General features: G+C 33.5%; 1 protein-coding gene across 1 annotated transcript in view; it reads left to right on the top strand.

Moving 5' to 3' along the window:
* KBTBD8 (kelch repeat and BTB domain containing 8) overlaps window positions 1–15113 on the top strand; it is a 65977-nt gene that overhangs the window by 9676 nt on the left and 41188 nt on the right. Inside the window, exon 2 of the mRNA XM_053720690.1 lies at window positions 13014–13221. Within this exon, the coding sequence (XP_053576665.1) occupies window positions 13014–13221 (208 nt within the window). The remainder of the gene's footprint in view (window positions 1–13013; window positions 13222–15113) is intronic.

Consider the following 15113-nt stretch of genomic DNA (forward strand, 5'->3'; position numbering starts at 1 on the left):
TATATATGTGTGTGTGTGTGTACGTGTGTGATATAGGTGCATTTAGCTGTCTGAAGTATATTTATATATGTGTGTGTCTGATATAGATGAATTTAGCTGTCTGCAGTGTATATATATATATCTGTAACTGTGATGTGTGTGCTACATAATGTGCTTTATATCCCCTGGGATGCTGGTTATTTATATATGTGTACATGTGTGTGTGATATAGATGAATTTAGCCGTCTGCAGTATATTTATATATGTGTGTACGTGTGTGTGTGTGTGTGTGGGATATAGATGCATTTAGCCATCTGCAGTATATTTATATATGTGTGTACGTGTGTGATATAGATGCATTTAGCTGTCTGCAGTATATTTATATATGTTTGTACGTACGTGTGTGTGTGATATAGAGGAATTTAGCTGTCTGCAGTATATTTATATGTGTGCGCCTGTGTGTGTGCAATATAGATGAATTTAGCCGTCTGCAGTATGTATATATATATATATATATATATATATATATATATACGTGTGATATAGATGAATTTAGCCGCCTGCAGTATATTTATATATGCGTGTCTGTGTGTACGTGTGTGTGTGATATAGATGAATTTAACTGTCTGCAGTATATATATATATATATATATATATATATATATATATATATATATAATGTGTGTACGTGTGTGATATAGATGCATTTAGCTGTCTGCAGTATATTTATATATGTGTGTGTGTGTGATATAGATGAATTTAGCTGTCTGCAGTGTGTATACTCACAAGGATTATTTGATCACTATTTCCACTAAGGATTTTCTATTGTTTTTTTGGATTTATACAGTTTATTTTTGTACACTTCATTACAAATTTTTTTCACTTTTTATTCATTTTTATTCACATTGCACAATGGCCATTTTTTTTTTTTTTTTTTTTTTTTTTTTTTTTGTATGTGTTTCATTTTTTCCATTTTTGTGTACACAAACACTATTTTTGGAATTGTTTCTGCATTTCTCACTTTGGATACATTACCACGTTGGAGAACTGTATTAACTTGATGAACTATTCATTTCACTGAACTGATTTCATTTATTCCAGTCCTATTGTATCTGCATGATATGTTGATACATACTACATATTAGGACTTGAGACACTGCATATTTATATTTATATTGTTAATAGCGCATCTATTGTTTTTTTACTGTTTCAAAGTTGTTTATCTTTTAGTCATGGATCCATGCATGTATTTGTGATATTCAATAGTATTTTTAATGGTATATATTCTGTGTTAAATATTTTTATTAAGTATTTTAGTATCTTATTCTATCTAATTTTGCATATTTTTTATACATTTTATATTTAATATAAGTTTCTGTTTTTGTGTACTTATATATCTACATTTGTATCTTTATTCAGATCTTTTAGGATCTCTGGTTAGTATAGACAACTCGGTACCAGTCCTTGCCTTCAGAAAGGCGCTCATTTTCAACTATCTTTTGTATTTAAACCTTATTGGGTGGCTAGGGACCCATTTCCCTTTAGGAGCTATAGGACACGTTTTTCAGAGCTGTTAGATATTTGTCTCTGTTTCATGTCCCTTTAAGCTGTGTCATAAAATATCCTGCTGATGCCAATTTGATATATTTGTATGTCTGTCTGTCTCCAGATCACATAACAATAGAAATAGGGAGACTGAGCTGTTGATGCATTCTGGGTTGTCAATAAGAGGTTCCCAGTCACACATCTCTGATCACAACATGTATCTAACCCAAGGTACAAATGTGTGAGGTCATCAGTGCTTGGCACACACCTGTTGGATTATGTTGTCACTCAGATTTACCAAGGATCACCCAGAGGTAAAGACAGTATACACTAATTCAGGGCTCGACAAACCCAGGAGCCAGGTAGCCACTGGCTCCTAGAATTTTACCCCTGGCTACTAAAAATTTAGGTTATTTTCCATAGATCTATATACAAATACCACTGTCTTTCTCCTAAAAGTATGTCTGGCTCCTAAATATTCTTCCTTGCTCCTAAATTTTAAACAGATTTATCGACCACTGCACTAATTGTCATATAACTGCATGTAATAGACACTACTATACAGAATATGTACAGATACTGATATAAATATACAGTATACACTAATTGTCATATAACTGCATGTAACAGACACTACTATACAGAATATGTACAGATACTGATATAAATATACAGTATACACTAATTGTCATATAACTGCATGTAATAGACACTACTATACAGAATATGTACAGATACTGATATAAATATACAGTATATACTAATTGTCATATAACTGCGTGTAATAGACACTACTATACAGAATATGTACAGATACTGGTATAACTATACAGTATACACTGTCATATAACTGCATGTAATAGACACCACTATACAGAATATGTACAGATACTGATATAAATATATAATATACACTAATTGTCATATAACTGCATGTAATTGACACTACTATACAGAATATGTACAGATACTGATATAAATATACAGTATACACTAATTGTCATATAACTGCATGTAATAGACACTACCATACAGAATATGTACAGATAGTGATATAAATATAGTGTACACTAATCGTTATATAACTGCATGTAATAGACACTACTATACAGAATATTTATAGGCACTGATATAAATATACAGTATACACTAATTGTCATATAACTGCATGTAATAGACACTACTATACAGAATATTTATAGGCACTGATATAAATATACAGTATACACTAATTGTCATATAACTGCATGTAATAGACACTACTATACAGAATATTTATAGGCACTGATATAAATATACAGTATACACTAATTGTCATATAACTGCATGTAATAGACACTACTATACAGAATATTTATAGGCACTGATATAAATATACAGTATACACTAATTGTCATATAACTGCATGTAATAGACACTACTATACAGAATATTTATAGGCACTGATATAAATATACAGTATACACTAATTGTCATATAACTGCATGTAATAGACACTACTATACAGAATATGTACAGATACTGATATAAATATACAGTATACACTAATTGTCATATAACTGCATGTAATGGACACTACTATACAGAATATGTACAGATACTGATATAAATATACAGTATACAGTAATTGTCATATAACTGCATGTAATGGACACTACTATACAGAATATGTACAGATACTGATATAAATATACAGTATACACTAATTGTCATATAACTGCATGTAATAGACACTACTTTAAAGAATATGTACAGATACTGATATAAATATACAGTATACACTAATTGTCATATAACTGCATGTAATACACAACTATACAGAATATGTACAGATACTGATATAAATATACAGTATACACTAATTGTCATATAACTGCATGTAATAGACACTACTATACAGAATATGTACAGATACTGATATAAATATACAGTATACACTAATTGTCATATAACTGCATGTAATAGACACTACTATACAGAATATGTACAGATACTGATATAAATATACAGTATACAGTAATTGTCACATAACTGCATGTAATGGACACTACTATACAGAATATGTACAGATACTGATATAAATATACAGTATACAGTAATTGTCATATAACTGCATGTAATGGACACTACTATACAGAATATGTACAGATACTGATATAAATATACAGTATACACTAATTGTCATATAACTGCATGTAATAGACACTACTTTAAAGAATATGTACAGATACTGATATAAATATACATTATACACTAATTGTCATATAACTGCATGTAATAGACACTACTATACAGAATATGTACAGATACTGATATAAATATACAGTATACACTAATTGTCATATAACTGCATGTAATAGACACTACTATACAGAATATGTACAGATACTGATATAAATATACAGTATACAGTAATTGTCACATAACTGCATGTAATGGACACTACTATACAGAATATGTACAGATACTGATATAAATATACAGTATACACTAATTGTCATATAACTGCATGTAATAGACACTACTATACAGAATATGTACAGATACTGATATAAATATACAGTATACAGTAATTGTCACATAACTGCATGTAATGGACACTACTATACAGAATATGTACAGATACTGATATAAATATACAGTATACACTAATTGTCATATAACTGCATGTAATAGACACTACTATACAGAATATGTACAGATACTGATATAAATATACAGTATACACTAATTGTCATATAACTGCATGTAATACACAACTATACAGAATATGTACAGATACTGATATAAATATACAGTATACACTAATTGTCATATAACTGCATGTAATAGACACTACTATACAGAATATGTACAGATACTGATATAAATATACAGTATACACTAATTGTCATATAACTGCATGTAATAGACACTACTATACAGAATATGTACAGATACTGATATAAATATACAGTATACAGTAATTGTCACATAATTGCATGTAATGGACACTACTATACAGAATATGTACAGATACTGATATAAATATACAGTATACAGTAATTGTCACATAACTGCATGTAATAGACACTACTATACAGAATATGTACAGATACTGATATAAATATACAGTATACAGTAATTGTCATATAACTGCATGTAATAGACACTACTTTAAAGAATATGTACAGATACTGATATAAATATACAGTATACACTAATTGTCATATAACTGCATGTAATACACAACTATACAGAATATGTACAGATACTGATATAAATATACAGTATACACTAATTGTCATATAACTGCATGTAATAGACACTACTATACAGAATATGTACAGATACTGATATAAATATACAGTATACACTAATTGTCATATAACTGCATGCAATAGACACTACTATACAGAATATTTATAGGCACTGATATAAATATACAGTATACACTAATTGTCATATAACTGCATGTAATAGACACTACTATACAGAATATGTACAGATACTGATATTAATATACAGTATACACTAATTGTCATATAACTGCATGTAATAGATACCACTATACAGAATATGTACAGATACTGATATAAATATACAGTATACACTAATTGTCATATAACTGCATGTAATAGACACTACTATACAGAATATGTACAGATACTGGTATGAATATACAGTATACGCTAATTGTCATATAACTGCATGTAATAGACACCACTATACAGAATATGTACAGATACTGATATAAATATACAGTATACACTAATTGTCATATAACTGCATGTAATAGACACTACTATACAGAATATGTACAGATACTGATATAAATATACAGTATACACTAATTGTCATATAACTGCATGTAATAGACACTACTATACAGAATATGTACAGATACTGGTATGAATATACAGTATACGCTAATTGTCATATAACTGCATGTAATAGACACCACTATACAGAATATGTACAGATACTGGTATGAATATACAGTATACGCTAATTGTCATATAACTGCATGTAATAGATACCACTATACAGAATATGTACAGATACTGATATAAATATACAGTATACACTAATTGTCATATAACTGCATGCAATAGACACTACTATACAGAATATGTACAGATACTGATATAAATATACATTATACACTAATTGTCATATAACTGCATGTAATAGACACTACTATACAGAATATGTACAGATACTGATATAAATATACAGTATACACTAATTGTCATATAACTGCATGTAGTAGACACTACTATACAGAATATGTACAGATACTGATATAAATATACAGTATACACTAATTGTCATATAACTGCATGTAACAGACACTACTATACAGAATATGTACAGATGCTGATATAAATATACAGTATACACTAATTGTCATATAACTGCATGTAATAGACACTACTATACAGAATATGTACAGATACTGATATAAATATACTGTATACACTAATTGTCATATAACTGCATGTCATAGACACTACTATACAGAATATGTACAGATACTGATATAAATATACAGTTTACACTAATTGTCATATAACTGCATGTAATAGACACTACTATACAGAATATGTACAGACACTGATATAAATATACAGTATACACTAATTGTCATATAACTGCATGTAATAGACACTACTATACAGAATATGTACAGATACTGATATAAATATACTGTATACACTAATTGTCATATAACTGCATGTCATAGACACTACTATACAGAATATGTACAGATACTGATATAAATATACAGTTTACACTAATTGTCATATAACTGCATGTAATAGACACTACTATACAGAATATGTACAGATACTGATATAAATATACAGTATACACTAATTGTCATATAACTGCATGTAGTAGACACTACTATACAGAATATGTACAGATACTGATATAAATATACAGTATACACTAATTGTCATATAACTGCATGTAATAGACACTACTATACAGAATATGTACAGATACTGATATAAATATACAGTATACACTAATTGTCATATAACTGCATGTAATAGACACTACTATACAGAATATGTACAGATACGGATATAAATATACAGTATACACTAATTGTCATATAACTGCATGTAGTAGACACTACTATACAGAATATGTACAGATACTGATATAAATATACAGTATACACTAATTGTCATATAACTGCATGTAGTAGACACTACTATACAGAATATGTACAGATTCTGATATAAATATACAGTATACACTAATTGTCATATAACTGCGTGTAATAGACACTACTATACAGAATATGTACAGATACTGGTATAACTATACAGTATACACTGTCATATAACTGCATGTAATAGACACCACTATACAGAATATGTACAGATACTGATATAAATATATAATATACACTAATTGTCATATAACTGCATGTAATTGACACTACTATACAGAATATGTACAGATACTGATATAAATATACAGTATACACTAATTGTCATATAACTGCATGTAATAGACACTACTATACAGAATATGTACAGATACTGATATAAATATACAGTATACACTAATTGTCATATAACTCCATGTAGTAGAGACTACTATACAGAATATGTACAGATACTGATATAAATATACAGTATACACTAATTGTCATATAACTGCATGTAGTAGACACTACTATACAGAATATGTACAGATACGGATATAAATATACAGTATACACTAATTATCATATAACTGCATGTAATAGACACTACTATACAGAATATGTACAGATACTGATATAAATATACAGTATACACCAATTGTCATATAATTGAATATAATAGACACTACTATACAGAATATGTACAGATACGGATATAAATATACAGTATACACTAATTGTCATATAACTGCATGTAGTAGACACTACTATACAGAATATGTACAGATACTGATATAAATATACAGTATACACTAATTGTCATATAACTGTATGTAGTAGACACTACTATACAGAATATGTACAGATACAGATATAAATATACAGTATACACTAATTGTCATATAACTGCATGTAGTAGACACTACTATACAGAATATGTACAGATACTGATATAAATATACTGTTTAAAAACTCTCAGTTTAGCTATGTTGAAAAGGTAGACGGAAAGCCCACTGCAAGTGGGAAATAAGACCCTCCCCCTTCATTTGTATATGAAAAGACCCTTTACATAAACAGGAGCAAGCTGGAGTAGGTAGCTGACGGTATTCTCATAAAACTTTGGGGCTTGGTTAGGAGTCTGAAAATCAGAGCAATGTTATTTAAAAATAAGCAAAACTATAAATTTTTTAAAAGAAAAAACTTTATGGGCTATATAAATAGATCATCTACAAAACATTTATGCAAAGGAAAAAAAAATGAGTGTATAATGTCCTTTAAAGGGACGTGAAACCCAAAATGTTTCCAATTTACTTCTATTATCATATGTGCTTTATTCCCATGATATTCTGTGTTGTAGAGATTCCTAGGTATGTGTCTGGAGTGCTACGTATTAGGATATAGGGCTCCGGAAATGGGCTCCTAAGCTTACGTCCCTGCTTTTCTACAAATGATACTAAGAAAAAAAAGAAATTGCTAATTGAAGTAAATTATAAAGTTGTTTAAAAATCGCATGATCTTTCTGAATCATGAAAGAAACATTTTGGGTTTCATGTCCCTTTTAAGGAAATGAATTAAATGTGAAGTAAACGTATGAAGTGTATTAGCTGGAGTACAGATATCTATCCATGGGTGTAGCAACTGTTGGAGCTGCAATATGATTAATGGTGTCATAGTGAGGTCAGTGTGTATGAGAGGAGACGTGGGGGAGGTGTACGTCTTTTATGGTGAAGAATAACAAGTACATTTGTTTGTATGAAAGAGGTTTGTTGCCATAGGAAAATATAGCAAATTAACATTTTTTTTACCACAATATTTACCTCATGGAGGAGGTGTATTTAAACATTGTAGCTAAAAAATAAGTTTGACATAAAAAAATAAATTGATTTTGACTCTTGTGGGAAATGCAATTGTTGTGCCAGCTCATCTGTAGGGTCATTGTTTATTGGCCGATAAGGACAACTCCAATACTTTCAGCGGTGAACAGGGAAACTCCTCCAGTAGCATGAAATAAGTCTATTTCCATTTTCCCATGTGACGCACATTAAAAACACATTAAAAACACATTAAATACAAACAAACAAAACATAAAAGTTATATAAAAGCAATGTGTTCACACTGAACTCTTATTTTAGTTAAAAATATAATGTTACGGGTAAAGTAAGAAATCCGGTTAATCCTAGGATTATGAAAAATATATACAAGAATAGGGGAGTCAGGCTGTAGAAATACACCAGGTATAGTAATTAACCTGGTTTAAACATCATATACAGGATTAGAATGCAGACCCTTTAAATATTATAACACTATTAATCAAAGAGAGAAATGTGTAGTGTCAAAAATAAATAACTACACGAAAGACAGGGATTTCAGCATCCAATTTTTTATTTTTGGGTCATAATTCCCAACTAAACATAAATGTCTAGAAAAATTCAACAGTGCAGTATTGTTCCTACAAACATGTAACAGGTTAGCAACCAAATAAATAAATAGCCTATAGCTTATGCACAGGAGCTGTATCAAATTAGTACATAGGATGCGTATGCTAGGTATCTTGAAACTGAAGTCTGAGACCTTTGCCTATTTATGTACAAAATAACCTATACCGCAAACAACACCTCCACCAGAGGTTGGCATGCAATGAATTGCACAAATCAGCCAACTTAGTATACCATGAGGATCTATGTTTGTGTGACACACCTCTATGTTGAGTGAATAGAACACAGTAAATGTCATAGAATTTGCAAATTCAGATAATTCAACCAAAATTGCATTTAGGTCGTAACAAAATAAATGCATAAATAGAGCATGCTCTAAGAGGTAGATTTGGACTGGAAGGTACCTAACAACACCATTTCAGAGGGCACCACTATTTATCATAGTATCTGGTGTCATGAAAAATAATAATTAGGATCTATGTTAGGTCCCCCACTCCAAGGTCCAAAATTTACCAATATTAAGTTGCAACTATGAATAAAGAGGATACAAACATAAAACAAGCAGTATTGCACAGTATGTTAAAGTTGTCCTGTCAAGGGAGCTGCTGTGAACCGTATCTTATTTCCAGGAAGACAGAACATATGAAATAGCAGTTCCTAGGCTTTCCGGTTTGCCAAAATACCTTTCATGGATACCGTCCATGTAAGACAGAATAAATTGCTTCTAACAAATAAGCCATATAATTACGTGTTCAGAGGGGTAAAGGTATTCCATCCCTCCGTTCCAGTAGCACACGGCATGAGTTAGCACAAAACTCCAGGCTTCCGAAAGGTAGAACTGGTATATCTTAATTGAAACCGCCAACTTTTGTTTCCTTCAGGTGCAACAAAGTATCAAACTTGTTTGTCTCAAGGCCGAGCCATCCGCTCCATGTACGTCACTTGCCGACGTACATGGGGTTTCCTCAGGGCAAACGAACGTGACCACAGCGTCATGGGGTTTCCTCAGGGCAAACGAATCATTTGTTTGCCCTGAGGAAACCCCATGACGCTGTGGTCACGTGGGGGGTGAAACGCGCGGCGGCAAGTGACGTACATGGAGCGGATGGCTCGGCCTTGAGACAAACAAGTTTGATACTTTGTTGCACCTGAAGGAAACAAAAGTTGGCGGTTTCAATTAAGATATACCAGTTCTACCTTTCGGAAGCCTGGAGTTTTGTGCTAACTCATGCCGTGTGCTACTGGAACGGAGGGATGAATACCTTTACCCCTCTGAACACGTAATTATATGGCTTATTTGTTAGAAGCAATTTATTCTGTCTTACATGGACGGTATCCATGAAAGGTATTTTGGCAAACCGGAAAGCCTAGGAACTGCTATTTCATCTGTTCTGTGTTCCTGGAAATAAGATACGGTTCACAGCAGCTCCCTTGACAGGAGAACTTTAACATACTGTGCAATACTGCTTGTTTTATGTTTGTATCCTCTTTATTCATAGTTGCAACTTAATAGTGGTACATTTTGGACCTTGGAGTGGGGGACCTAACATAGATCCTAATTATTATTTTTCATGACACCAGATACAATGATAAATAGTGGTGCCCTCTGAAATGGTGTTGTTAGGTACCTTCCAGTCCAAATCTACCTCTAAGAGCATGCTCTATTTATGTATTTATTTTGTTACGACCTAAATGCAATTTTGGTTGAATTATCTGAATTTGCAAATTCTATGACATTTACTGTGTTCTATTCACTCAACATAGAGGTGTGTCACATAAACATAGATCCTCATGGTATACTAAGTTGGCTGATTTGTGCAATTCATTGCATGCCAACCTCTGGTGGAGGTGTTGTTTGCGGTATAGGTTATTTTGTACATAAATAGGCAAAGGTCTCAGACTCCAGTTTCAAGATACCTAGCATACGCATCCTATGTACTAATTTGATACAGCTCCTGTGCATAAGCTATAGGCTATTTATTTATTTGGTTGCTAACCCGTTACATGTTTGTAGGAACAATACTACACTGTTGAATTTTTCTAGACATTTATGTTTAGTTGGGCATTATGACCCAAAAATAAAAAATTGGATGCTGAAATCCCTGTCTTTCGTGTAGTTATTTATTTTTGACACTACACATTTCTCTCTTTGATTAATAGTGTTATAATCCTAGGATTACCTGGGTAAAACGGACAGTACCCAAGCGGCTTTGGATAAAGCCAGATGTGCAGTAATTCCCCCATCTACACTTTCTTTTGCCTCTGTCTGGGGGGTTCAAGGAAGGCGCCCCGGCAATCCTCTGGCATTCATCCCAAGTAATTCTTAGGGAATGAGGTTTACAAGGGGGTTTTTGCAAAAAAGATAGTGAAGATGAAGGAATTACATTGCATCCTATATATGTTTGATGCACCCACAGCTGCTTGGGTAATGTCCGTTTTACTAAAATGAGCTAATATAATATTTAATGCTTTTTGCGCAGATTATCATTAAGTTTGTTAAATTATGCATTTTGTGGCTTTGCTATCACCCGGCTACTTCATGATACCACAACATATTCTGTTGACTGTGTGTGTGTTTAGATTTCACAAATGTGAGGCCTAGAAATAATCCAGCTGGGCCAAGGTAAATTGTAGGTGTGGCTGATGGCAGCCAGTGAGGGAAAGTGGGGGACGCCCATGGGTATCTTAGGGGCTCTAAACTAGGGCATCATGGACTCATTTTAAGGTGCCAGTGGATCCCTGGCGCCTGGGTTTGTCAAGCCGTGTATTAGAGCATTTTTATTTGACACTTCTGTCCCTTTAAACACATTCTTTTTCTTTCTTTCTTGCAGTAAATATGGGTATCTTTCGAGTGTATTGCTATTTTTTATTTTAATGGATGTTTCAGTCTTGGATAAAACCACATTTTGATTTAATGCTCATGGGAATGTGTCCCTCTTCGCCTATAACGTTTTCCTGTCAGTTTTAAAATCATAACCACAAGCCTGAATTAAATATTTAGCCAAAAATATTGTGTAGTATGTTTAAAGGGTCGTAAAGCCCCAAAATCTTCTTTCGTGATTCAGATAGAACATACAATTTTAAACAACTTTCCAATGTATTACCATTATCAAATGTTCTTTATATCCTTTGTTGAAAAGCAGAAGGTAAGTTCAGGAGCGTGCACGTGTCTTCAGCAGTTTTGCAACAGTGTTATACATTACAAGAGCACTAGATGGCAGCACTATTTCCTGTTATGTAGTGCTCCAGACGTGAACGCTACCTACCTAGGTATCTCTTCAACAAAGAATAACATGAGGACAAAGCAAATTTGATGACAGAAGTAAATTGGAAAACATTAATAAAATTGTATTCTCTATCTGAATCACAAAAGAGAAACATTTTGCGTTTCATATCTCTTTAACTGCTGCTCTCTGATGGTCATTATTTGTATATATTATTTTCTTTTGTATTTTCCTTTTAAAGGGACAGGGGCAGTTCTGAATGCGTTGCCATCGTATTTGCTGCTATTGCTTTTTAATATCCACACTCCAGCTACGACTTGCCTTACTTGTATGTGCCAATCTGTACTTGTTACTGAGGTGGATCAGGCTATTTATGGCCATTACAAATTGCAAAACAATAACATAACCTTATCCTCTGTTAAAGCCAGTAAGGTGCGTATATGAGGCAGGGTTATGCTTGTAAGTTTCATGTGTACTTTCATAGAACTGGACAAATCAAGTCCATTGTAAAGTTATTATATTAAGCATAATTATACATTTTACATTACAGTATGAAGTGCTGTCCCTTTAACACAAAGCGCTTTCACCAAAACAGGATTGGCCCAGATTGTTAGAATGGACTTGTGAAAACATTGTTCTTCTTTGTTAGTCTAGTGGAGTAACTTAAGTATTTCACTTTTGCAGAAGTAGCCAAGTTTTCACATACACAGAACGGCACTCCTTCCAGCTCTGTCAGCACTGGCGTAGATCCGTACCATGCGTGCAGCATTCTCCAGCAACTTAAGTCCATGTACGACGAAGGGAAGCTGACCGATATTATTGTAGAAGTGGATCACGGTAAAAAATTCTCCTGCCATAAAAATGTTCTTGCAGCAATCAGTCCTTATTTCAGGTAAGCTGTATACGCATGATTGCATTTACTTTTTATTTATCTCTCCAACGATGAACATTTTTATATTCTTTGTGTAATTGTATTCCTAGTTTAAGTCCCTATAAACACTCTGAGCTCAGATTTTGTCTTCTGATGCATTTTCATGTAGTCATTTGTTTTTAGGAGCTAAAAGGGCCACACACCAATATTTGTTCTTCCTTTTAAACCGCATACAATTGCTATATATTCTACGAGTTGTTCCTTAGAGAGGCACACACATGCAAGAAGGAAATGCTGTAATATGTTCATTTTATTATTCTTCTATACATATCAGTGCTTGACAAATATGTTCAAAAATTAGGAGCCAGTAAGAATATTTAGGAGCCAGACAGTTGGATTTGTATATAGAAATATGGAGAATAACCCAAAACGTTAGGAGCCAGGGGTAAAATTCTAGGAGCCAGTGGCTCCCAGGCTCCTGGGTTTGTCGAGCCCTGCTCTCTGTGTAATGTCTTCCATGAGTTAAAGAAGCAGCAAAGCACTACTGGGTTTGAACATTTTTTTTTGTGTGTGCGCTTATTTATATCCATTTAACATATTCCTCCTATAGCAAAACCATAGACGGGTAATCCTGCGAATAATCATATAGTGGTATCTGCTGCGACTAATGGTATAGCGGTATCTGCTGCGACTAATGGCATAGCGGTATCTGCTGCGACTAATGGTATCGCGGTATCTGCTGCGACTAATGGCATAGCGGTATCTGCTGCGACTAATGGCATAGCGGTATCTGCTGCGACTAATGGTATTGCGGTATCTGCTGCGACTAATGGTATCGCGGTATCTGCTGCGACTACTGGTATCGCGGTATCTGCTGCGACTACTGGTATCGCGGTATCTGCTGCGACTACTGGTATCGCGGTATCTGCTGCGACTACTGGTATCGCGGTATCTGCTGCGACTACTGGTATCGCGGTATCTGCTGCGACTACTGGTATCGCGGTATCTGCTGCGACTACTGGTATCGCGGTATCTGCTGCGACTACTGGTATCGCGGTATCTGCTGCGACTAATGGTATAGCGGTATCTGCTGTGACTAATGGCATAGTGATATCTTTCATTTAAGTTATTGTGGAGATATAACTGTAAAATTTAAATCCTCTATTTCATAAATGTATGAACCCCCCAAATCATTGTACAGACAATTAGCACATCTAGACACGAATCCCTGCTTGCCTTCCCACAGAAGTGGTCTGTTTTGGTTTTGGTACACTTTCCCCATAAGGGGATTCTGTGGTCAGATACTGTATGGAAGCAAACATTTTGAGATTGATACAAAGCCTGAAAGACAAATGAGGGGCGCCTCCCCTTGTGCACATCAATTGGGACTATGATTCTCTCCCCAAAATGATATGCCCCCAACATCCAATGTACTCACAAGTGTAGCAGCACCCAAATGTGCTGTTAGTGGCAGACTGAGGTCTTGCAGCCCCCCGGTCTTGCAGATATTAAGACTTCTGTTTTATATATATATATAAGACTCACATATAGGACTTTCATATGTTAGACTTTTTTAGCACCCCCTATATTCTAAACTTTGTTTAGAGAGTGACGAAAAAAAATGGAGATATTGTACTCATTTGCATATCTTACCCAGAGTTCTCTGGTTCATTGGTAATAATGTTTACAGAATACTTCTGGGGAAAAGCAAGTGGGGATACTTCCCTAGATGTGCTAATTAGCTAAACAATCATTTGGGTGTTGTTTTCTTAAGACAGAGGAAAGGAGACATCACATGTCCTATTCTCTATCGCCTGTATTCTCTATCACCTATATTCTTTTTCCAGTGTTGAATCATCCGTTTTCATTAAAATGTGAGTGGAAGATAGATAGCGTGGGGTTAATTATTCCTA

Source organism: Bombina bombina, chromosome 7 (genome assembly GCF_027579735.1).
Source record: "Bombina bombina isolate aBomBom1 chromosome 7, aBomBom1.pri, whole genome shotgun sequence".
Taxonomy (NCBI): Eukaryota; Metazoa; Chordata; class Amphibia; order Anura; family Bombinatoridae; genus Bombina; species Bombina bombina.